This window comes from Gallinula chloropus, assembly GCF_964237585.1.
Source record: "Gallinula chloropus genome assembly, chromosome: 2".
Classification (NCBI taxonomy): domain Eukaryota; kingdom Metazoa; phylum Chordata; class Aves; order Gruiformes; family Rallidae; genus Gallinula; species Gallinula chloropus.
The window spans coordinates 95,517,828-95,543,568 of record NC_140086.1 but is presented as its reverse complement, the minus strand read 5'-3'; the positions used below and the strand labels follow the sequence as shown (position 1 = coordinate 95,543,568).

The 25,741-nt window shown below is 45.5% G+C and overlaps 1 protein-coding gene across 1 annotated transcript in view; it reads left to right on the top strand.

Moving 5' to 3' along the window:
- The first annotated feature begins 772 nt into the window (after positions 1–772).
- The window catches only part of GMPR (guanosine monophosphate reductase), a 39,410-nt gene continuing 14,441 nt past the window's right edge, over positions 773–25,741 (top strand). The window contains exons 1-7 of the mRNA XM_084280602.1: positions 773–951; positions 4,653–4,772; positions 5,393–5,476; positions 7,087–7,260; positions 17,541–17,622; positions 19,711–19,817; positions 25,346–25,388. Of these exons, the coding sequence (XP_084136728.1) occupies positions 865–951; positions 4,653–4,772; positions 5,393–5,476; positions 7,087–7,260; positions 17,541–17,622; positions 19,711–19,817; positions 25,346–25,388 (697 nt within the window). The 5' untranslated portion in view covers positions 773–864. The remainder of the gene's footprint in view (positions 952–4,652; positions 4,773–5,392; positions 5,477–7,086; positions 7,261–17,540; positions 17,623–19,710; positions 19,818–25,345; positions 25,389–25,741) is intronic.

Here is a 25,741-nt window from a genome sequence, read left to right as displayed (position 1 = left end):
GCCAGCTCTGAGGGTCCCAGGAGCCGGGCAAGGCTCAGTTTTATCAGAGGATGATGTGCAGGGCAGGGGCCAGGTTTGGGGTCAGAGCAGAGCGCCCCGCAAAGTCGGATTTCCACCAGAGCCCGGGAAGACCAAGGCCGGCCTTTTATGAGGCTGGGGGCACAGTTTTCGGCTGTGCCGCAGCCACCCGCAAAACGCTGGAGAGTCGCCAGCCGCGGTCGGCGTGGCTGCCTCAGGGCCATCCCCGCTGCCGAGTGGCGGTTGGTCTGCAACCGTTGGTCAGCAACCGTCGCCCGGGGGCGGTGGAAGCGGGGGGGGGGGTGGTGGTGGTGGTGGCGGGAAGAAGTCAGTCAACTCAGCTCCCCAGCCCGGCCTCGGCGGGCTCCCACACCCGGCAGCAGGCGCGGCGGCCGCCCGCTCGGTCACATGGAGGCGCCATTTCCTCTGCCCTTGCTTTGCCCTTAAGGCCGCAGTGCCGCCAGCGGTGCCCGCGCCTCGCCCAGCACGGGCGGCGGCGGGCGGGCGCTGCGTCCCCGTCTGCCCATCGGCAAACACAGAGCGCCCAGCCCGGCGGAAAACTGGGGCGGGGGGAGCGGTGGGTTACAGCGGGAGAAGGGGCAGGGGCCGGCCGGCTACTCAACTAAAAACAACCCTTTCCTAATAAAGAGATCGGCCCCGGACCGCGGCGCCGCACTCCCCGCGCCCTATAAATACGCTCCGTGCGCGGCCCGCGGGCTTTGGCCGGCGCGGCTCTGCAGGCGGCGCGGTGCAGCGGAGCGGAGCGAGCACAGCGGGGCCGCCACTGCCGCCGCCACCGCCGCCGCCAGGAGAGCCCGGGCCCCCGCACCCCGCCACCCCAGCAAGATGCCCCGGGTAGACGCAGACCTCAAACTGGACTTTAAAGATGTCCTGCTCAGACCTAAAAGAAGCAGCCTCAAAAGCAGATCAGAGGTGGGGGCAATCAAACCCAGCATGCTTTTTCTCCGTTCTCAGCGCCTAACTTCCTTAACCCTCCTTCCTCCCTGCTTTGTTTTTATGCCCTAGTCTAACGTAGCTGTGCCCCAATCGAAACGCCCTTTAGGTGGCGGGGGGATGCCGCTAAGCTCCTGGGAGGAGGGGAGGACGGAGCCGGGGCTACGGTGTGTCCCCCCGCTCCTTGGTGAGGCGAGCCCCGGCGGGTGAGGAGGCGGCAGGCGCCGCAAGCCGGTGCCGCACTGTCCTCCCCCGTTCCTCAGCACAAATAAAAAGGGTGGCGGCGGGGGGAGTTTTGCTTGCTCCTAACAGGTGCCTCTGCGGATTTGTGCCGCACCGAGCGGCGGGGTGACCTCCGGTTTCCGTGGGGGCTGCCTGCCGTAGGGGCAGCGCTGAACTGACAGCGTTGCCAGCCCCTCTCCAGTGCAAGGGAGCGTCCGGTTACGCGACCCGCAGCTTGGTCTGGGAGAAGCCGGGGGCTGCGGGCCGGCAGGCGTTTTCACCCTCGGCCTCTGGGGTTGTAGGCAGTGCTGTTACCGAATAACACACATAATCTATTTACAAAAATAGTAGTAATAAAAATCGAGCAGGGGGGATGCTGGAGAGTGCTTCCCACAGCAGAGTGTGCCCTGGGGTTGGGATCCCATCAGGTGGAAAGCTGGGGCAGTGGGGTGTGTTTCACCCTCACTTACAATAACCCTTGTGACCTGCCTCTTACTGCTGGGTGACCTGTGCGGGCAGAGCCCACCTGTCCCCAGCCACCGAGGCTGCCTGGGGCTCTGTGTGCCTGCTGGCCCAGGGCTACTCTTACCTGGGATATTGTAGTTATTTCTCAGCAGGGATCAGGAAAGACCCCAGGAAATCCCATGGGGATTGCCTCTACAAAAAAAGATGGCTGCCTCAGGATTGAAGGTGCCTTCTCATTTACCTCACGTAACCCCAAGGTTAACAAAGGATTTAGTTTAACTAATGAAGGAATTATGTTGTGTTGGAGGGTGGAAAGAGGATTAAGCTTTTCTCCAGGGGAAGCAGAGTTGTAAGGGAGAGGCTGAGATAGAAGGGCAAGACTGGAAAGTGTAGTGGCCATGTTTATTACTGGCCTATGGCCAGGGATTCTGAGTGCAACAACTAAGGAAAAGTTGTTTGCCATTATTAAGGTGTAAGAATGGAGAGGCTCTCTCAGTAGAAAGGTAATCTCAGGCTAGTCATTACTTTATTTACAAAAAGCAGCCTTCTGGCTGAATAACTGGCCATCACTTGGAATTACTTCTCATAAGGCCTGTAGGCTGTTTCTGGCTATTTGCTTGGGGACCTGTGGTCTCTCTTTAAAATTCACTGTGCTGGAATGGCAAACAGGTGGAGCTGTGCTCCACCGAGTGACACATGGCTCCTTCAAGTGCACTGTTTTGTGTACTTAGCTGCATGCAGGCTCTGGAAAGAAGGGCTGCTGGGAAGGGAAAACGATAGGAGGAACATGAGCTGATACGACAGGGTTGTAGCGGGTGGCTATGATGAACTGTTAAAAACATTTCACATGAGAAAAAGTGCATGTCATGAGGGGGGTCAGTGAAAACCGATGAAGGTGAAGAAATTGGACACCATCACTGAGGCTGTAGCAACAGGAATAAACAGTGCCTGTGAGAGCCAGATCTGAAATGGACAGCCCCAGTCTGCTTCAAAACAAGAATATAAATAAATAGTTCTGGCAGAGGAACAGAGGCAGCATACTACAGTGCCTGTTACCCAGCAAGCTGCTGCTTTGAAGCTTGTATCAGTAAGCGTCTGCTTCTCTGGTGTGAATGCTTCATTTTGTGCAAGGATAGCTTTTTATGCAGTAGCTAGGATTAAGTCAGCTTCTCAGAGGCATTTTGGGGTGTTAGCAGCTCTTCTCTTAGGTCTGTTATGTTGCTACTTGTTTTTGATTCCCTGCGCTGTCTTAATTTTCCATGATTGCTTTCTCTCTTTGAAAAGATACCAGGAAATTTGAAGCTTGAATTCAGGTGTCAAAATTGGTTAAAGCAGTGAGTGGAGTGGGAGCCGCATTATCTGTCTGTGGGGTCTTGGTACTCACATAGCCTGCTGTTCTTGCCTTTGCTGGACTTGCCTCTGCAGGTTGTCCATTTTAAGTTCAGCAAACAAGTGTCCTGAAGGAAGTCTAGTCATCAATTTAAATTTATAAATTCAAATAAGTGTAGGGAGCTTTAACAAAACAGTCAATGTCCTTTTACTTTCATATGTTGAAGGTCTAGGTAGGAGTTATAAAATACATCCAAGGATTTTTTTTCTAAAGAAACTTTTTACTGTTGTTGAGTGACGGTGAGCAATCCTAGAGTCAGAAGTTTTTTTCTTATAATGCATAGAATTCTTATTTCTTATAGTGCATAGTTATGACCACTCAGGAAGGAGACACAGAGATGGACAGAAGTGCTACTACCGGAACTAAGGAAAACCAGTTGGCGTTGTGATGGTCCTTGATATGTTCATCTTGAGTACAGAGTTCTGGTGATCCCTTCACAAAACCAGCATAATTTACTAAAATTGGTACAGAGAATGGCAGCCAGGGTGATTGATCAGCAGTATTGACTGGTTTCCACATGAGGAAAAAAGGCAAACATACTAGGGCTATTTAGTATGCAGAAGCAGCAGCTATGGAGGTTATGCTGGGAAGTCTATGAAGCGAGGGGTAGAATGGGAAAGGTGAAACATTGATTGATTCTCCAAAAAAAGTAGTAGGAAACACTGAATGCAATTGTCAGGCAAATGCGTTAGTTTTTATGCATTATCTAATGAATTTTTTGCATTTATTGCTGTGGTATATATGAGGGGCTTAAGGTGTGAAGGATTAAAAAAAATTAAAAGGCAAGATCTTTGTCCATGAGTGGCTATTTAGCACAGTGCGTTGGAGGAGACACCAGCTTTATGGGACCTGGGAAGGTAGGTTAGGAAAGGAGTCTTTCAAAACTTGCCTCATTCTTAGGTTCCCTTCCCAGGCATCTTGTGCTGGCAGTTCGGAGAACTTGGGCACCACATAAAGATTTCCAACCTAGTGTGGCATTTCTCCTGTTCTTAGAGAACAAAAGCCTTGATAGGGGAAGCCCTGCAATTATCCCTCATAAATGCCTGCCATTACAGTATTATCAGATGTGTGGATAATTGCCAGAGATCTGGCTGGCTGGCTCACTAAAGAAAGTCATATATGAGAAGTTAATGTATGTGGAGGTGAGAATTACCCAAAGACTAATGGCCTTGTGTTGCTTGCATAGTTTTGTATCTTGTCTCAGTCTTTTCTTAAACATAGTCTTCTTCTCTACTTAAGTTCATCTGAAAGAGATGGTTTTTGATTAAAACTGTAAGGCAGTGGTTCTGGTACTATTTTCAAACCCTTCTGACTGGTTTTGTTTTGTTTTTTTTTTAAATAGGGTTTTTTTTAAAAATATTTTCTTCAGCAAGAACTCCCTTTAACAGATAAAACATTATTTTGCTTTTATATTTTCTTACTTATTGGGAAGCAGTCATTAAAATAATATTAAGGGAGGTAATAGTGGAATAAAAGGTGGCAAAATAGGACATGTGAAGAAAATTAAGGAGCAGTGTCCAACCTGCTGTATCTGAAGTCAGTGGCAAAGCTCCTGTTAGATTGCAGTCAGTTACTTCACGTAATATGTGTCTGTTCCTTGCAGGTTGACCTCACGCGCACCTTCACCTTCCGCAACTCCAAGCAGACGTACACAGGGATTCCCATTATAGTGGCAAACATGGACACTGTGGGGACGTTTGAAATGGCTGTGGTTATGACAAAAGTAAGTCTTGATTCTCGTTCCTGCGATATTTGGGAAGTCGCTGGGTGACAGTGAGCAGCCTTTGTTAATTTTTAGCTATGCTTGGAGAACAGGGGGTCACAAGTTAAAGAATCCAGAACCAGGTGTGGTGTCACTGCAAAGTAGCTGTGCTCTTCCAGTGGAGATGCTTATTGGGAAGCTTCTGTCTTGGGTGCAGCTTAGCTTTAAGTGGAGTTTCTAGAGCTTTGTTTTTGAGGTCTTTATAGTGTTCCTTAAAAAAAAATAATTATTACATGAAACCAGTTTTGAAAGTGTAGGTTGCTGGTTAAAGCTGCAGCAGTCAGGAGTCACTAGTTGGTTAGCCTCTGACCTCAAGGCTCACCTTTAATTTCTTGCGGTGCTTAAGCACATTGAAAATACTGACCATAACATCATGAAAGCCATCAGAAATGTCAGCTGAATATACTAAGTTACCTTTGAAGACCCTTTTGAAGCTGCCTGATCTGTTAGTCACTGTTAATATTTCTTTCAAGTGGGATGAGCCTATATTTAAAAAGGGAATTTCTAATACCTTGTTATTCTGCAGCTCAGGCAAAGATGACTAACTTGGACATTAATACCAGTTTTCTTCTTTTTGCTAGCATGCAATGTTCACTGCAATTCACAAGCATTATTCTCTGGAAGAATGGAAACTGTTTGCTGCCAATCACCCAGAATGCCTTGAGGTACATTTTCGTACTGTAAATGATTATGGTTTATTGCTTTGTTCTGAACTCACATACACAGGGGTCTCATGGGAATACTGTTGTCAAGTGAGGTTTTGGGGAATGAAGATATTTACTGCTCTTAACTGCATCAAGGGAAGTGACTTGTCCGGGTTTAAAAAGAACAGCTATGTGAGTCCATTATGAAAGTGCTTATATTAAGATGCAAAAAAGCAAAGTTTCTATATGTCTGAAATGGAGACAGAATAGTATCCTGAACAAAGAAGAAAGAAATACTTGGGAATAGGTCTAACTGCTCTGTTTCTGTTGGGAGCTGTGGTAGTGCTGGTGAGGGAGAAGTCCAAGACCACAAATGTGAATAACCTTGAGTAACCCAACCACAAGCTGGCCCTGCATGCTCTTGTGCTAGGCAGGGTCCTTGCTATCAGGTGTGCAGACAGACCTGGAGTCTGTGGGCTGCTGCTGAGCCCAATCAGGGATGAGCATTGGAAGCTGTCAGAGTGTACATGTCCTCCATTTACCTCACTGTACTAGAGTTCACACTGTGCTACTACTAGTTGTGCTGCCCCACTTTTTCACAGGCTCCTAGCCTGAGCCGTTCCAGAGAAGCACCGTTTAGTAAATTTAAACGTTGACTTAAGTTCCAATTTTTTCCTATCCAGATTTCTTGTGTGTTCTACTGGCAAGCCCCTGTACCAGGAGAGGCAATATAAGAGCATGCCCAGCTGTCTTCTCTCCTTGGAATTCAGTACAGTTTTGAAACACTCTGTGTAGAAAAGAATACCATACAATTGCATTGTGTATTACCTGTGACACATTTTAGTATTGTATTATAAAGGTTATTGATTACAGGATTGTCTGAAAGCCAGCCTGTCACTTAGATTCATCAAGGTTGCTTATATGCCACTATAGGGTAGAGAGGAGTCCCAGGAATATCCGGTGTCTGAACACTTTGGCACTTAGTTCATTTGTGGTTCATAATCACTGGAGTAGAATCTCCTAATGATTAAGTACTGACTTGCTCTGTGACCTTGGATCTCTGCAGAGGTTTTGTGGGCCAACAGCTGTGGAAACTATTTTCCTATTGGAAAGAACTCATAGGAAGACAAAGAAGGAAGCAGTCTGCTTTTTTTCAATGGTAGCTGACCCTGCTTGAGCAAGGGGGCTGGGCTACATAATCTCTAGAGGTCCCTTCCAAACTCAACTATTCTGTGATTCTGTGCATCAAGGGAGTGTTTGGTGAACTTAAAGACCCAGATTCCACTCTCTGACAGTGCCCCAAATTTTGCCACTCTGCCTTCCTGGAAATATACCAGGTTAGGGCTTCTTCTGTGCTTGTGTGTCATCATCCGTCTCAGGTGATTATATTTGCCTGTGAGAATCCACTTGTGAATGAAGAGCTGATAAAATGCTAATTTTGCTTTATTGAGAGCCTTTAAACAAAGCTGAAATAACACATTGGTGTTCCCAGGAAGGTATTTATTTCATATGATACAGTGTGATTTTCACTAGTTGCCAGCACAAGTCCTCCCAAGACCGTGCAGAAAAAGATGCATGAATTGTGTGTTTTTATAAGGTACCAATCCATTTTGTTCTTTTTGTCTCTCTAGCATGTAGCAGCGAGCTCAGGTAGTGGAAAAGCTGATTTGGACAAGTTAACAAGTATTCTAGAGGCCATTCCACCTATCAAGTACATCTGCCTGGATGTGGCAAACGGCTATTCAGAGCACTTTGTGGAGTTTGTGAAGTCTGTCCGTGCCCTGTTCCCACATCACACCATTATGGTAAGTGTGTAGAATGGGTGGAGGGGGTGTGAGAATTCTCTCCAGGAGTAGGGCCCAGAGTTTAGTTGGTAAGCATGAGAAGCTCTGTGGTAGCTTCATCCATTTTTGAGTCCTTTAAAAAAAAATGAAGAAAGGAAGGGAGAAAGAAAGAGGGAAGGGAAGCAGGCAGGAAGGAAGGAAGGAGACAGAAAGAGAGAAAGAAATAAGTTTGACTTAAATGTCTGGTCTTCCACACAAATACATGTAGACAGATACCCTTCTCAGAATATAAAGGGCAGCTCTATTCATCTACCCTTTCAATTCAGCAAGATGTTGACTCTAAGCCAAATGAAAACTGTTTAATAACATGTTGGTATTGTCAGTCTTCCACTGCTGATAATTTCTGTGGGAACGTTCAGTGTGTGATCTGATACAGCAGTTTCATGTTGGCATGGCAGGCTGGGTGGATCCAGTTTTTTTTCCTACTCATATCCTCCTTCCCACAGCAGATACGACCTCTAATCATAAAGTGTGTAGGTTTATTTTGGTGGTTCCAAGCCGAGGTTTGCTGTGGGAATGCACCAGTGTTTCTGGCCAACTGAGGCCAATGGTTGTTTTCGTCTATTAGATCACTATGCAGATAGCTGAGTGTAGACTAATCCTTGCCTGTGATAAGAATCATAGGGGTGTTGTGCAATTGTGAATGGGGTCATCAGGAAGTAAAATAGTCAGTGCTGGGGCTTTTTATGTGCCTTCTGTGATGTTACTATCCCATGTCAGAGCTCTAATGCCGTGCTTCCTCCAGCTCTTATGCACTATGAGTAGGGTGTTTGCATGAACACTCCTTGCAGCAGAGCCCTAATGCTCCTGCTTGTTTCCCAGGGCCTCTGAAGAAATGGATCTGAATTTGTTTCCCTGAGAACAGCAGAATTTCTCAAACCAGCAGCAGATTCTCAATGAGGCTATCAGCCTTTCTTTAAGCCAGTGCAGTGAAAAATCATTTCTTTAGGCAACACTTTCTCACTTTTTCATGCCAGACACAAATCTTCACACATAAAAAGGTAAATGTGAAGTAAAAATGGTCAAAAATGCACACTCTGGCTTTGTTCACTAAGGAACTGCACATGCAGGCAACTCAGGAGTGACTACATCCCTTCCTCCTGTGTCAGAGGGAGGCAGTGTTCTTGCCTCTGAATGATGGCATTTTAAAATGGAAGTGGGCTTGAATGCCTGTGGGGTTCTGGCTTACCATAGGCTAATGAATAGGCATCCTTCAACAGCTGCCAACAGATGTGGGAGCCTTTTAGGTATGGCCATATTTCCTGTGGCTTTGGAGAGGGCTTTTGGAAGTATGAACTGATAAATGTGAGCTTTCTGAGCTTCCTGCTCCATGTACTCTGCAGTGAGGGAAGGAGCTGTTTCCTTGCTTTGGATCTGAAGCATTGTCCCTAGTGATGTGATTGCTCCAGCGTCTTTGGCTTGGAGAGTTGTGGAGGGAGCTCTAACCACATACATTAAAAAAGAATCTTCCATATCAGGAGCCTAAGGAAAATTGTGTGTCATTCCCTCCTCATAGACTGCTGACTTTGCTGACTGGGGAGGGAACTCAACCATGATGAATCGCCCAGAAGGCACGGGAGGTCAAAGTCAAAGTTAGGTATCAAGCCCAGATTTTAGCCCAAGGTCCTTAAGCCAGTCTCATCAACATCCCATGTCTGTTAAGCTCTCTGCTTAGTTTCTCTGCTTCTGTGACTGAGGTCATTGTTACTTCAAGTCTTATTGTCCTGACAGCATGATCTGCTTGACCACATGTACAGCCTTGGCCTGTTCAGTTGCCTTCTCTGATCATAGCTCTTTCCTCTGAACATGGTTCAGGATGGCTCATGTTTTTCATCTCCTGCGCCAGGACAATTTCCATTCCTAAAATCATGCTAACAAACTTGGGGTGTTCAAAACCCTTCTGTTTTCCAAAGCCTCCAGAGTCTGTGCAGTCCCCCAAAGTCTCTGATTCAGCTAGGGACCCACACCTCTACTTCCAAATGAGTTTACTTTGCACTCTTTGCCATAACAGCCTTTTGAAGCTATTCCTGGCTGAAATGCAGGAGCTCGTCTGGGCTCCTTTTTCTGATACTCTGGAAGACATGTCCTGCTGCTACCTGTTCTGTCTGCTTTGATGTCTCTGTGTTATGCCTGCAGTAGGGTCTCAGCTGTTGCAGCTTTCAAACAAAAGGGTTAGCAGTTAAATAGACGGTACAAAAATAAAGAAGCTTTCTCATAGCTGAAAGTGATCTCCAGGACCTTGCAAGCTGTCGTGTTTGCTCTCCTCAGCGTGACCATTCATTCCACAGTCAGCTGCACTGCAGCACGTAACAGTAACCCAAGCCCGGGTCTCAGGGAATGCGTGTTCCCAGGGGCCGTGCAATGGCTTTGGCTCTGAGCCTGAAAGGTGATGTGCAGAGCAACTGTGGTTAACGTAGTATTCTCTGTGGCCCGTTCTCCAGTGCAGATGGAGAATGTCTCTTGTGTAACAACCTTTCAAGTGCATGTTTTTGCCCTTTTAAATACTTGCTTTTATTATCTCATTACCTTATTTTCTTCTGCCTGGCTCTGACACAAGCTCTTTTCACTCTCTTTCATATTCATTTACCAAGAAGATCAGTTTCTCCATGGAACAAAAAGGATAGGGAAGACAAACAGGGTCACAAAGGTACAACATGGCTTGCCTTAAATCACTTACTAGATTGAGGATGACAGAAGTAGCAGTATTCAAGTCTCCTGAGTGTCTCATAAATGCAGCACTGCTCTCCAAAATCAAGAGTAATGGTCCAGTGGGGTATTTTGCTGTAGTACAGCATCGTGTGCTTGGGTTATGCCTACTCACTGAAGTCTGAAGCAAAACTTCAGTTGACATTCATGATGGAGGGTCAGAGCTTTTATGTTACAGTAAATGTACTCCTTATTAGTGTAAATATAGACGTTAGGGTTCTTGCATTTCACTGAAAGTCTGTGTAGCAAGCTAAGATATCTTTGCCAGAAAGCTTTGCCAAGTTTTTATCCTGGATTTTCCTTTTTGTAGTGTTCTCTGCTTATTAAACAGAAGGAATTCTAGGGAGGGGAGCAAGGACTATGGCAGGAAGGAAGAGGTTGGGGCAAGAGCACACTTGCAGATGCAGTAGCACCCACAAGATGTGGGCCAGAGAAGGAGGGGAGAAGAATTGCAAAGCAGTAGCAGAGGGAAACAGCAGGGGTCAGAGAAACACTTGCTCTTCTTAAAGTCAGTAGCAGAACTTCTGAGGGCCTTAGTGGAGGCAGAGTTCAGTCTGAGAAACCATGCAGACTGCTCCCAGTTTATCTCTGGAACAATCAGCGGAATCAGTCCAGTCATGACATGTCCATGAGGGTGGGGGTTTCGGAGCAGAGGCCAGCTAGGATCCCAGGGTAGGTGACAGTGATGTTGCTGAGGCTGTCTTGGGTCAGTCACAGTTCTCTGTGCAAACACCTTCCTGGTGTAGTTCAGCCTCTCAGAGGGCATCATCTCTCCGTTTTACCGTAAAGCACCCCTTGCTTTGGTGGGTGGGAAGTGTCCTTTGGCAGCGTTCCTGATAGTGTGGAGGCACAGACTGTGCTTTCCTCTAGGATACAGGAAGAAAGTTTGAGAACTGTTGTCACAGACACTTCTCCCCAGCTTGATCCATTGCCATTTGCCAGCAGCTTTCAATCAGTGCAGCAGTGTTCCTGTCTTAGTCAGTGTGAGTCGATATTTATAGCAGGCTTTTATGAGGCACAGTATCAAATGCCTGACTGAAATTCAGAGGCATTGCCCTGCTGTGTTCACTAATTTTGTATCTCTGTCAAAGAAGCTGTAGCCTTTATAATCCTGTTAGGTGAAATCTTGATCCCATTAAAGTCAGTAGTGAAACTCCCTTTGACTTTTCTGAGGCCAGGGTTTCCCTTGGGGCTGACCCACAGCTCAGTCATCCTGGACAGTACTGGAATGAGCCAGGATGATGCTCACTGAAACCTTGCACTGAGGGATGGCACAGCTGCACGTTGCCCTGAGCGTGTAAGGCTGGGCCCACGGACAACGTGCTTTCTTGTGGCCCCTAGTAAGAGACAGCACTGAAAGCATGGTAGGTTATCTGACTTTAAGTTGTTACTGATGCTGTTACTTGACTGCCAGGAGTAACAAAGTTAGATTAGCAGTAAGCTAATCACTGGGCAGTATCTCTTGAGAAAGCCAGTTCTGCAGCAGATTAGAAATGCGTTGGTACGTGGGCTTATTGTTAAGAGCATGGTTTTCAGTAATACCCTACTTCCACCAATTAGTATTTTTCCTGACTACTTGCCCAAATACACTACAAAATGCATTGTCTGTAGTGGCTTCTTTGTACAAGTCTCATTACTTTACAAGCTTAATCGTAGCTGATTTTTCTGTATTCACCATTTCAGATTTTTTTAGTTGAAGTATTCTGGCTCTACCTTACAGGTGGGGCTTTCACAAGCCCTTTTGCTGCTACTCAGCTGTTACACTGATGTCAGTGGTAAAGCAAGCATTGCTTTCAGTGGAAGTAGAGTTCAACTGGATGTGAGAAAACAGCTTTGCTTGCTCTTTAGCTGTGATACTAGGGTCTCTTCACATACAGATAGCTGTGCCTCTCCCTACAGATAGCAGTGCCTCTATCCTAGCATCTTTTTTGTGCTCTCTGAGGTCTGCAAAAGAAGCAAGCCTGTCACTGGCAGGTTGAAGTCTGCTATGTAGAGTTCCATGTCTTCTCTGAAAATTTGTTCAGGATCTGCAGATTCAGAAAGGCAGAAACCACTGATGTGTGTACATGCATTCCAGGAACAAATGTATGCTGGGGACATAAGTGCTTTTCCTTGCTAGGATGAGCATTTTGAATCAACATATGCAGTTCCAACATTCTCTAGCAGTAACTTAACATTAAACGTCTGGTTAGCATTTCTGAAGAGACAGCTTGACAACCCGCTATGGTCTGCTAATAAGAAGACACTGCTGTTTAAATTAAATACATATTTGATCCCAAATCTCATGGAACCACTGACCTATTCGTGAATCTGTTGCATGTACTCCAGTATTTCACCAAATGGTAATGTGCTGCATGTCATACTGTCCAGGTGGTCACATGGCTTTCCAGATATAAACTGCTTCCTTATTGTTGGAAGCAGCGTGGTCTCCATCTCCCCACCTTGGAGTGTACAACACTTAGGATAACAAATCACCGCTGAGCAGAAAGGAAGCAGCACTTAGCTGGAAACACTCTGCCTTTTATATGCTCTTTATTTCCCCACTGTTCTATTTTATTTTATTTTTAATCAATACCACGCAGTTTTGAGCGAAGTTAAGTGGTCCTGTGTCATAGACCACAAATTGCTGCCTTACAGTATCACTGTTTCTGTAAGTGCCTCAGGTTGTGGCTTGTCAGCTGTTTCAGCCTAATAAAGGGGGAAGTAAAGTTCATTAAAAATAAATAAATAGTAAATAGGAGCTCAAAATCAGTAAGTGAAGAATAGGCCTTGTCCAACATTCCCTAGGGATTTCCTATGGACTTCAGCAGGAGTTTTGTTTCAATAAAAACTAAGAAAATATTAGGTGAGGATTTTAGGGTTTGCCTCCTGCTCTGCCTGTGTAAGTACTGCTGCAAACGCTCGCTAAATCCAGGAATGACATTGTGCAAGAAGTTTGCTGAACGGTTCTAGGTCCTAAATACAGATCTCCACAAATTAATAGCCCATCTCAGGACAAGCACAGAATGGGTTATGTGGGCAACTGGACTTGTGTTTCATGCAGGTTTATTTCCTGCAGTTTTTCTAGTTGGGAACATGCTGTAGACATGACACAAGCCACAGAACTGAAATCCCAACTGTACTTCGTTTTCAAATATCTGATGCGATGATGGGCCTGATGGGATTTATCCCAGAGTACTGAAGGAAGTAGCAGATGTTACAGCAGGACCCCTCTCCATCATCTACCAAAGGTCTTGGGAGTCAGGGGAGGTCCTTGCTGACAAAATGCTAGCCAATGTTATTCCAATGTTATTCCAATGTACAAGAGTCTGAGGGAAGACCGAGGAAACTACAGAACTGTTAGTCTAGCCTCAGTAGCTGGAAAATCATACTGGGTACTGTTCAACATAGGTTCATAAGGGCGAAGTCCTGGACCCCCTCTCCAATGAGGTGAGAGGAAGGTGGGGCGTGTAGTTTGTCTGAATTTTAGTAAGGCTTTTGATACTGTTCTTCACATCATCCTTGTGGAGAAGTTGTCCAACTATGGGATGAGCAGGTAGACAGTGGGCTGTGTGAAGAACTGGCCAAAGGGCAGAGCTCAGTGGGTTCTAGGGAACAGGGCTACGTCTGGATGGCAACCAGTCACCAGCTGTGTTCCTCAGGGCTCAGTTTTAGGGCTAGTCCTGTTGAGTTTTTATCAGTGATCTGGAGGCAGGACTTGAAGGCACCATTAGCAAGTTTGCTGATGATACCAAATCGGGAGCTGCTGTTGACTCTCTTGGGGGACAAGAAGCCTGACAGAGGGATCTTAATATATTGGAGCACTGGGCAACCATCAGTGGCATGATGCTGAACTAGAATAAATGCCAGAGTCTGTACCTGGGGCAGAGTCATTCCAGACACAAGCGTAAAGTGGGAGAGGAGTAGCTGGAGAGCAGCCCTGTAGAAGGGGTCTGGGGTCTCCTCCCTTTTCCTCCCCTCACAAAAAGGTTGAAGTCACAAACGAGCTGCGAAGTTTTACCCTGTGGGTGAGATGCAGTTTATACGCCATATGAACACAGCCACTTGTTTAATGGAGGAGCTGTGCAACTTGGTTTCAGTGGCAAAAGGGGATGTGATGATGACAGCAGCAATGGGCCATTTTACAGCTTGAGTTAGTCATTTCCCTTGCTGTGTTTTGGGTATGGATCCAAATGCTATAGGTCTGGAAATGACCAACCTTTTCACCACACCAGTGTACCCTCTGTTCACTTGTTTTTCAAAGCCTGTGTTATTTCCATGGCAATCTGTTAGCACCATCCATCTCAGCCTATGGCTCTGGTTACACTTTGGCTTTTCTCCATGCTGTGTCTACTGAAATCATACCTACCCATCCACCCAGAAAAGGGTTTGTATCCATCCATATCAAGTTCCTGGTCCTTCTTGCTGTGTGGCCTCATGGCCTTTAATTCTGGTGCAGAAGCAATGGCTAATAAAGGTAGTCTCTGAGCTACAGAGTTGGTTTCTGTCATGGCCTGAGAGAAGAGTAATAGCACTAGGTTTATCTTTGGAAGCTGACTGACAGAGAAGTATCAGGGACACCCAGCAGCTGTGGCCTCATTTCTTCCTCCCTCCTTTCCTCCCTCCCTGCCCTCCCTCCGGGAGGGGTGGTGTGTGAGGCCCGGCACCCCCCTGTCACAGTGCCACCACCTGGCAATACAGCAGGCACAGTGTCCCGGTGAGGATAAAGGGGGCATCCTCCGAGCAGTGGTGCAGGGACACAGCAGGCCTGGGGGCAGCTCGCAGACATGTGAGAGGAAGTCTTTGAGGAGCCGTTGGAATTCGTTGGATGGACTGAAGCTGGACCAGGCTACTGGAGATGAGAAGAGCCAGCAAACCTGGAGGTGCCTGAGGCTATCAGGACTTTTCAGCTGGACAGCAGTGGCCAGAACAAGGGAATCCCTTCTTGAGGAGCACTGCAGAGCCCACCATCCTCATCCCGTGTGGGGATCCAGAGGCAGCAGCTGTGAGAAGTGGGATGCAGAGATGTTGTCAGGGGTGCTAGTGTTTTGGAGTAAGCAGGGGTGTCCTGGCAGGCACAGGAAGGATTCTTGCCCCCAAGGTTGACCAGGCTGGGAGCATATGGCTGTTCTGGAAAGACCCCTGAGATGGCTCCAGCTTGATGGAAAACAGGGCATGGGCATCTCCTGGGAGATGTGAGACGAGGAGGCTGGTCTTGCTCACATGCTGAGGGAGTTGCCAGTCACCAGACCTGCACTGCTCGTATGGTCTTCCATAGACATTGATGACTGTCCACTTGGTAGACAGAGCACTGAGCCAGATGGACCTTTGCTCTGGTGGGGTAGTGTAGTTCTCTGGCTCCTTTGTTTTAGCATGTTTTCCCAAGGCAACAGCTCAGGCATTTCTTAAAAGGAGTCCAAGGATTAAAAAAAAAAAAAAAATCCACATGGAAATGAAGAGGTATCAGTCACCTGAAAAAGTTTTGCAACCATTTAGTTCTGCCTCTGACCGCGGGCTTCATCGAGTGTTGCTGTTACTGGATCCCAGGGAGAAGAGACCAGCATCTCCCTCTGCACTTCCCATTCTCAAGAAGCTGTTAAAAGCAGTGAGGTCACTCCTCAGCCTCCTTTTCTCCAAGCTGGATGAACCCAGTGTCCTCAGCTGCTCCTCAGAGGCTGTGCCTTTAAGCCCTGTCACTAGCTTCCTCCTCTGGATGTATTCAAGGACCTTCTCATCCTCCGTAAATGGAGGGGCACAATTTCTGGGTTGGCTTTCCCCTACTGTGTTCCCCCACAGGGCAGGAATGCCAGTAGTACAGCGGCAGTGGATTGTTCAGGATGTGCTCTGTCAGCATTCATTTGCCTCACCTAGCCCCTTGCAGAGAGGAAAGCATGGGCTTAACATGTACTGGCTACTGTTTTCAAGCGTAGCTCAAAATATACGTTTTGCCTCATAAATCCCATGTCATTTGGAATCCTTGCTCTTTAAAGACCTTCTTTTTCCTAAAAGCCCTCTGGACAGGGGACAGTCCCTGCAAGGGAATTCATCTCTAGCCTCACTCTGCCTGCTGATCCATCAGATCAGTATTTGGATGCATGCCTGTTGTCTCTTCACACTGAGCTTGCAACAAAACGTTGAGATTCTTTAACATTCTGGCAGTTTTCTGCACTCATTGCACCAGTTTTGCAAACTAATTACTATGCATGTGCTAGAAGATTGGTTTTCAGTAGTTTCTTTTATTAATTAAAGTAAAAAGAAGTTCCTTTGTATCTGAATAACGTCATCAGTAATTTTTTCACAGTGACATTCTCAGGTGGTTTCAGGTGGGTGTATAGAAAGCAAAATCTTCAGTCCTCCTTTGCAGCTCTCGTACAGATGCTTAGGGACTCTTAAAGAGAGGCCATTGCTTTGTAGTGTCAGAATGACACCTGGCCAACCAACTCCTTATCCATGTCAGCATTATCAGCAGCAACCTTCCTCTTCACTAAATGCCTGCAGAATTAATTAAAAACCTCAGTGACCTGTATTCACATGCCTGGAGAATAAAGCTTATCCCCGCAGGCAGCAGTGCCACAAACTGCATGGGACTGGCCCACCAGTGTTTCACCTCTTGTAGCTTTTTCAGTGTCTGGGCTGATTTTGGTACTTTCTCCAAGGAAACTTTCAAAATGGAAGCTCAGTTAATGCCAGCTTTGGTTATTTCCTTTCCTAGGAGGAGACATACATTTTGAAAGGGACTGGACTGACATCACCTGCTTCATGCTCAGAGTCCACCTACGCTCCCTGTCCATTGCTCACCTCGCTGGTGGAGGGTTTGATCTGCTGGTCATGACTTTGTAGAGCTGGACTCCAGCAGGCTATTGGTGGTTGAAAGCCTCGTTAACACATCTCTCAGGTTCATGCTTTGATGTCATCAAATGTATGAAACAGTGATGTTCATTGGTCAGGTCTTTTGAATTTAGATTGTAGAAAACCATCACTCTAGAAACGTACGTTTCCCTGCCCACATCATATTCTGGATTTCATGACAAGAATAGTACCTTCCTTACATTTTCAGTGCTCAAAATATTAAATCCTAAAGGAAAAAGAGATTTTCTAGGTTTATAAATAAGATCTGATATCTTTCCATAAAGTGAGGTAGGCAAATAGCATGGAGGACTATAAGCTCTTCAGGAGGGATAGCTAGGGCAGGAGAGGTGGATAAGTTGCAGTGCGTGTAAGGGAGAAGTTTGTCTCTATAGCCCTTATGGTTAGGAATGATGTGTTTGAAACCCTCTGGATGAGGATTAGGGGCATGGAAGACAAAGCAGATACCCTGTTAGGATCTTCTAGATCAGGTTTACTGGACCAGTCATGGAAGTCGTTTGACCTGAGAAGGTACTTGTATGATTTGTTTAATCTCTGTGACATGCACAATGAAAAATATGGGGCATGATACTCTTCCTGACTCTGTATAGTTGTAGAAGCTCTGGATAAAGCTCTGCATTATCATCACTAGTCTTTACTGCAGTAGTCTTGAAATCTCTCACATATGTGATACTGTTCCTTCTGTCTAGGCAGGCAACGTGGTGACAGGAGAGATGGTAGAGGAACTGATTCTTTCCGGAGCAGATATTATTAAAGTGGGTATTGGACCAGGTAAGTCAAATCCAGTCAAATGAGGGTGACTTAGGGTAACTGTGGTGGGGGAGCTGTCCAGCTGGAACCAGTGTACAGTGCTGTTTGCCTGCCTGTTAGGATGCCTAGACTGGCTCGGGTCAATAAAGTTACAGTGCCCTTGCACATAGCATATTTAAGAAACACATGGGCAGGAGCTAGTGTTTCACACTGCAGAGTGTTACATATTGCATCTTCTGGCAGTGAAGATGCCTGTTACTGGAAGCACTGAATTGCCAGAGTTGCTGTCATTATCACTGATAAGGTGTTGCGTTCAGGAACACTTTTTCTAGCCTGTTGAAAAGAGGCTGAGTCATCCCAGCTCAAGCTCAGACAATACTGTGTTCTGGTACCCACTTCTATCGAGGAAAGATGGGTTTCTAAATAGTTTCATGATTTGTGTTCTGTTAAGCTGAGGTTGCCCATCTTGTCAGTGTCTTCAAAGATGAAATGTCATTAAGTGTGAAGTATGGACACCATTGCCTGTTACTGTTGCCTGTAAGGTAAAACTTACATTAATGCACTTAGATATTACCTGCCCTGTAACATTCCCATGGATAAATGGGAGGACCCTGAACTTCTTGCAGTGTTTTTCTTGCCTTCCCTTCCCTAATAGTGTTGTCTGGCATATCCTGCCGTAATGTCTTCCCTTTTTTCTCTCTCTCCCATGTGTGTTTCTTCATGTGTTCCTTCCTCTCCTGATTTTCTTCTTAAGCTGCAGCTGGGGTCACCATATGTGGGTTAGATTTTAAACTGATGGCATAGCCATGATCATCAGCCAGTGCAGTGCAGGCAGATTATTTATTGTATAATGAGTCCTATAGATCTTCCTAACAAATCTGTGCAAGTTGACCACCCAAAACCACAAGTAGCCAATGTTCCTCACAGAAGATGAGAACTTGGAGGCTCTTTTCCAGCCAACAGTCCATCCTGTGGAAAATTGTAGTGATTTATTGTATTTTACATGCAATTTATATTTATTATATATATGTAAATCTGGTAGGGATTATTTTAAAACTACTTTTCTTCCTATTTTGCAGAAGTACCTTTTCACCTTGTTCCTTGAAAAGTCTGGAAATTTTTCCTTTACTGGTAGCTCAAGTATACCTGAATATCACCTGGGTGAAGGGATACAGATTTCACTGCCTTTGGTTTAGAATCTATTTGAAATTCTTGTTACCATGCAGACCTTTATGGTCTGTATTCTATGTGGTAAGACCTGGACTGGCAGAAAGCAGTCCTCATTTTGACTCTTAACTTGAGGAGAAAAATAGAGAAGGCATTCCAGAAGTTCTATATTCATGTTACTGTGTTGAACTCTAATTGAAGAGGGGTTTTTATATGTATGCATATACCTTTATTTTTAGATATACATATATACATGCACTACGTATGTGTTTAAAATGGCTTAATTCCTGTAATATTACACTGTACAGCTTTATGATGATTACTGATTTCTAAATGCTGTGTGCTGCTTTTCTTATATTCCTAACTGTTGCTATCAACCAAGTATTTCTGCTTTAAGAATTAGGCAAAAGATGGGGTTTTCTCCCTTGTGGAAAATCACCACAAAAAGGGAAAACAAACCACAGATTTCCTCTAAGGATTATTTTAAAAAACATATGTAGAAAAGAGATACGCATGTTTACTGGAAGAAATACTCAAGTTACTAAATGCTCAGCTGAGTCTCAGGGGTTGTGACTCTGGTCCTTTTGTCCCCCCTTTACCTTCAGGCACCTCAGTGCAGATTTGCTTTCTCGTGATGCAGTAATTCCCTCACCGGGAAGCATTACCAACAAAGGCTCAAACTGGAAATTTTTACCCTGGAGGAGAAAGGGGGAATATCAGTCACCTCAGTTGCACCTCCCATGAAGTGGTGTGATAGCATTTCAAAACTGAAGTGCCAGTGTGTTCCTTTTATCCCTGAGAAGACAATATTGGCAATAGAGACTTCCTAAGGCAAAAAGTAATACAGATAGAAACACATTTTTCCACAAGAAAAAGAAACCAAGCTGTATGTTTTCTGTCAGCCAAATGGTCTATGATTTTTCCTCTCATTCTCTTGTCTAGGTTCTGTGTGTACCACTCGGATCAAGACTGGTGTGGGCTATCCACAGCTAAGTGCTGTTATTGAGTGTGCAGACTCCGCACATGGCTTGAAAGGACATATCATCTCTGTAAGTAAATGTCATCTACTCTAAGACTCCCACTGTGCAAAAGGTGGTGGAATAGGAGAATCAAACAGTCCAGTACCCTGCATGTTAAAGGCTATCTTCTGTCATCTCCAGGTGACCCCTATACTAGGTGGAGATTTAAATATAAAGAAATAAACTCCCTGTAATGTTGAAAAAGAGCTGGGCATATCACTCTTGTTTGCACCTTTGGAAAGCTGCTTCTTGCTCCCTGAATGCAGTAAGCACCTCTGTGAACAGAATAGGAAGCTTGATACTGTTTTCACATTGAAGTAAACAGTAATTCCTATAAAATATTTCTGAAAAAAGAGTAAACATGAACATGGCTTTTCCCAGAGAGTGGGACTGGGCCATGCAGGCGGTAGAGGGGAGTACAGAGTAAAGCAACGTGAGCCCATTGGTGCCCTGGTAGCTGGATTGATTCAGACAGCATTCTCAGAGTTTCTCTGTGCAGGGGCAGGAGTGTTCCTGAGCTGTCTCTGAGCATGGGCAGCACATGAGCCACTTACATTCTTACAATGCTCTGGGGAAATAATGCTCCAGTGAGGAAAAAAGAGCATGTATCTGTATTGCCTGCTAATGGTTGCTTCCGGCCTACCAGCAAGACCAGATGCTCCTCACATAGAAAAGAGTAAGCACAGCCTGAGTTACACTGCAGCCTACAGCACCCAAAAGTCCTGTGTGCTTCTGCATGGCAGTTAGTGTGCCCCTGGCTGTCGGGCTTGTAGAGCCTCTGCAGGCTGCCTGTGAGGTTGCTGGTGATCAGGAAGGTATAGGGACAAGCCAGCCCGCTGCCCTCACAGGCAGAGGCCACATGCAGAATTTTAGATTTACAGACAAGTGAAATCACTGGAAGTCCCTGATTTGTTTGACCCAGTTGTGACTAGAATCCATGTGAGGAAGTGGGTATGTTGTGGTGTTAAGGAGGGAAGAGGAGAATGGACTGACTGTGGAGGAGCAAAGGGTTTAACTGTATTTCTTGGAACTGTGTGTATAATGGAGCAGGAAAACAACTATGTGTTAGAGTCAGATCTCTCTTGCTATTTATTGTTAATGCATATGCATCCCTCCCCTCCATGGCTCCTATATATATATGGATTTTACAGAAAAAAAAATAGCAAAGCAGAGTGTGATTTTTATGACTTGGGCAGTATTACAAATGTTTATCTCTATACTAGTAGACAGCAGAACATGTGTGTAATAGAGCATGAAAGACTGACTCCTTACTATGAAGGCTGGATAACTATAGGTGTCATCCTAGCAGTGGTGCTCAGAGACCCATCCTAGTTTTGCAGTAATCATTTTCTGCTAGCAGCCCTCAGAAGAACATTATTACCCTGATTTTACAATAACACAGGGAGCATGTATTTAGAGTGTTGAAACATGAGATTGTTTTACAGTATTGCTCCTCTCCTTTCCTGCTTTGGGGATGAATCAATTCCTGACCTGCTTAAGTCAGGTTGGCGTTCATGTGCCCACACCTATCAACCCCTTGCCATTACAGGGGGAGTATAAGAGGGCAATTTAATACGTCTGCTACAACAGCTGGGCCAAGATATATAGCTGAAGCTATAACCACTGCAACTCTTGTCACTCAAGCTAAAGAGACTAAAGCAAGGGAGAGGATATTATGTTTGAATTCTGCAGCATTCAGTTAGGTACTGGTGTGTTTATTGGGGAGAGAGAAGGCTGGACTGCATGGTCATTTCCAGAGCTCTGGCAGGAGTATCACAAAAGAGGGGTATCCTTCTGAGGAAAAAACACCTTATGGGAGCAAGCCTAAGTATATAATTGGGTCTAGTGGCAGCAAGCATACATGGCATCCCCTGCAATGTCTCATTACTGTAACTGTAGATTCAGGAAGGGGCATAGCCTACCTGAGCCAAAGGAGTCCTCTACAAGCAGAGTATTACCACAGCTATCTACATCAGTTTGGCAGGAGAAAATATGTCCAGCAGATTTTTTGTTACATTGAAGTGTCAGGAAGGATGTGAAAACATTCGAAGCCTATCAGCTATCTTCATGTGTATAATAGCTATGGTGTGGTATGGGTCAGTCCTTTGGGATGCTTTCTTGCATTCACTTCCGTCTTGCGGATGTAGTGCAGTACCTTCAGGGAACTGCTCCTTTCTGGTTACATTGGCTCAGCCAGTGTGTGAAGGGAAAGAAGTCCCACTTACAGAACAAGAAAGTGAGGGTGCTGACAGTGCAGGCACTGCAAGGAACGCAGCATACTTGAAGCCCATTCTTCAGTAGCTCTGCTAGGAGGGCAGCACAGACTGAGATTTTAAATTTTTGTATTACTGGAGCAATCCTGTGTGATGTTTGGAGCTGATACAGTGACAAAGAAGGTGACAATTTTTAGGCAAACATGGTAGTCCAAGTGAACGCCTGGTGTCTCTCTAGAGTCACTTATACAGAAAAAGGGGAGGTGAAATTGCACCAGTTACTTTCCTCATGCTAAATTATCTTTAAGACTCAAAGCTCACCTCAGAAATGAATCTTTCATGACTCACTGAAAGAAGAGAGGAAACCCTGTCTAAGACAGAGGCACCGTTTCTGTCCCGTGCTATTTGTCTGGCCGCCAGTAGTCTCAATTTTCGTCCTTGCTAATCCATTGGCCTTGAGAAAGTGCAGTGGTGAGTTACAGCAGAGGGGGCATTGAGCAGGAGAGCGCCTTCAGAAGCGGCCTGCTTGAGATAAAGTTTCTGTTTCTTGTAGGTCAGAGAACTACTCTGCTGGATAGAGAGGCAGTCGCATATTCTAGTAAGCCAGCAATGCAGGGAATGGAAAGCAGCCTGGAGTGTGCCCTCTCACATTTGGCTATCATTTGAGAGAGATCCCTGTGTCTCCTTCACTCTGTCCGGGTGATGGGCCACCAGCATTCAGTGGAAAGGGTGACTAAGGGTTCTTCATCCAGCTACTACCATACCACCTCTTCCTCTGTACAGAACACGTTCCACACAGAAATGTGCCCAGCATATGTAGTTCAGAATAAATCGCCATATGTATTGTTTCTAGTGCTGTATATGCCACATACTTTATATGTCTTATGCATAATAAATAGCTGTGTGTTTGCTGATACTGTAGGAAGGGCTGGTTGTACAGAAAGGTTGCTTGAAACATACAAATATTAGTTATAAATTTGTTATTATAAGTTGCATGTAATATTTAATAGTCAACCAATTAATACTGGTTTTCCATATTGAATTTCTTTTCCTCAGTCTACATTTTGTTATTGTAAAATGGTTTCTCTCTTCTGAGAACAAGACTGGGGAGAGTAATGGTTATTTTTAACCATGTTAAAATAATTCTATTGACTGGAAAGCTGTTTTCCCTTCTCCTTTGGCTTAGCACCCAGTTGTCTCAGAATCAAGCCCTCTACGGGCCCCATGGCCACCTTTTCCCATAGGCTTACGCCAGAAGAAAGCCGGTTCTCCTGAGTTCACACTGGGATTTGTGCAGATACATTTCCCCAGGGCTCTGAGGTAGATCCTGAGCCTGCAAGGTCTTCTGCAACTGAAGCACAGGAGTTCTACAAGTTATTTTGAGTGCAGAGTGAGGCTCCTGTTGGGACAGCTGAACTGCAAGGGGGGGAGCTTCACAGACAATGCTGCAGAAGCATAATCTTTATGTTCTAAACAGAGCACTTGATTTTTCATGTGGAATTAAGTGGTTCAATGTGTATAGCTTTATTATAGAGCATCTTCTGGCATAACTGGTTAGTATGTCCCCTTTTTGTTTCCCTTTCTGTGAATCATTACATTTACCTGCTTATGTGGAGACATCTACAGATAAAGAAGTGCTGTGAATCATCATCATCGGGTTCTTTTATCTTAAATCGTAACTCATGAGCTTTTGGGAAAGTCTCTTATCTGCTCAGTGTTTTGTAATTTGGTGACATTCAAAGTGATGCTTTTTGAAGCCGATGATTAATGATTACACACTAAGGCCCCCGTCCCCATAGTACTTCTGAAAGCATAAAGCCTCCATCACTGCCACTACTGGGTCAATTATAAAGGTCAGATGCTGAGCCACCCAACAAGAACAGACTGAAACCCATCTACCCAAGAGCATTCATAACCAGCCTGTCACAGACAGTAAGAATCAGGCAAATTCCTGACACTACTCTTTGAAGATCATTAGACCACTCTTTCTACCTCTTCTTTCCCTCGCCTGACACATGCACACACGCTCACACCCTCCTCCAGGTTCTGACAGACTTGTCAGAGGGAAAAAATTGCACAAGCAGAGCCCTTAAGAGGAGAGAGAGATTCAGCTGTCAGCCCAGCACTCCTTTCTGGAGCTGACAGCAAGAGAGTCTAGCTCAACAAAAGGCATAATGTGCTAGAGGTTATCAGCAAATGGAATAAAAGCCTTTAAAGTTCTACCAGGTGCTGTTTGCTGTTTGAAAAGTCACTGACTTTCAGATCCACCTGCTCAGTTTGTGTCTAAATCCTTCTCTGCACATGGAGAGGTTCTAACACCCAGCCCCACGGCCAGCTGCTCGCCAAAGCTGGCCCTAAAATGGCTGATGGTGGGGGGTGTCCGGCTGTGCTCTGCCGCAGGTCGCACACAGACATGTGCTTCTGCCAGAAGGGAGGTGAAACACAACGAAGTAACCAGACAGTCTGGGGAGCAGTTTCAAAAGGGGAAAGCTGTTGGCCGTCTGCAAGGGACCCTGATCATCAAAGGAATGGGGAGCCCTCTTTGCACGCTGCGTAGGAGGATCTTTCATCTGATGCTCAGACCTTTGCAAAACCTAAAGATTCACAGCACAAGATGAGCTCTGCTATGTGCCATTCCTTTTTTACAGCCCAGTCACACATAGGCAACTTCCCTCCCCTCAACCAAAACCCCATCATCAGCCACTTACTCGCTCTGCACTGAAACTGAAATGCATGGGTCTAAAATGCTAAAGATCTCAAAGTGCTGTTGTTTCTTCACCAAACCCATAGCAAACAGTGAGGAGTATGAGAGATTCATTTTCACTTACCGAAGATTAGATTACCCCATTTGCTTAGAGATTATCAGATCAAAATCCAACATTTCCTCACCCCTCCCACAGTGACCTTTTAATGCATTGTAAACTGCTGAGAAAGTTAGTTTAAATGTCTTTGGTGGTTTAAGGTAGGGTTTTGTGGTACCTCTGCATTGCACAGCCTTAAGTTTAAAATGGCAGAGAATAATTGAGAACATCAAGAGGAGGTTTTGTTTTCCAGCTTCTGGGATATAAGAAATTGCTGTCAGGAATTTGCATTGCTGCTGTTACCAGTGGTATCACTGGTAGATTATGTGGTAGAGTAAATGAGCCTAAAGAAGGAAAGCAATAGCAAGGATAATATGCATTCCCTAAGAACTCAGCTCAGATGATGCACACCGGTGATGCATAGTCAGCTCTTTTGACACGCTGCTCCCGAGCAGGGGCCATTCTGCTGCAGGTCGCAGCAGAAGACTCGGAAGGGTCCCTGCCTGAGCTCCCTGGCACTCACTGTTGACTTTTCTTTGCGCAGGACGGAGGCTGCAGCTGCCCAGGAGATGTCGCCAAAGCGTTTGGTAAGGACAGCGTCTCGTGCCGCCCGTTACACCCCGCGTATCTCCAGCACCGTCAGCACTGATGTAGAAGTCAATTTGACCCGGAATGTGTAATCAGCAATAGGTTGCATTTGTCCCTGCGGGTGACTCCTGTGAAATTAATACACCAGACATGAATTTGCTCTTTGGACCAGACAGTTCAAATTCTGCAGCGCAAAACGTTCAGTAGTCAAAGTCCTATTTAGAAACTATCTGCCAGGTGTGCATGGGATACAGCCACTGGGACAGTAATACAAAGAAAACTGATAAGGGTTTCTTCTGAGTAGGGTTCAAAGATGCCTGTAACATTGCCAGAGCCAGCTGACCTGGGCCTT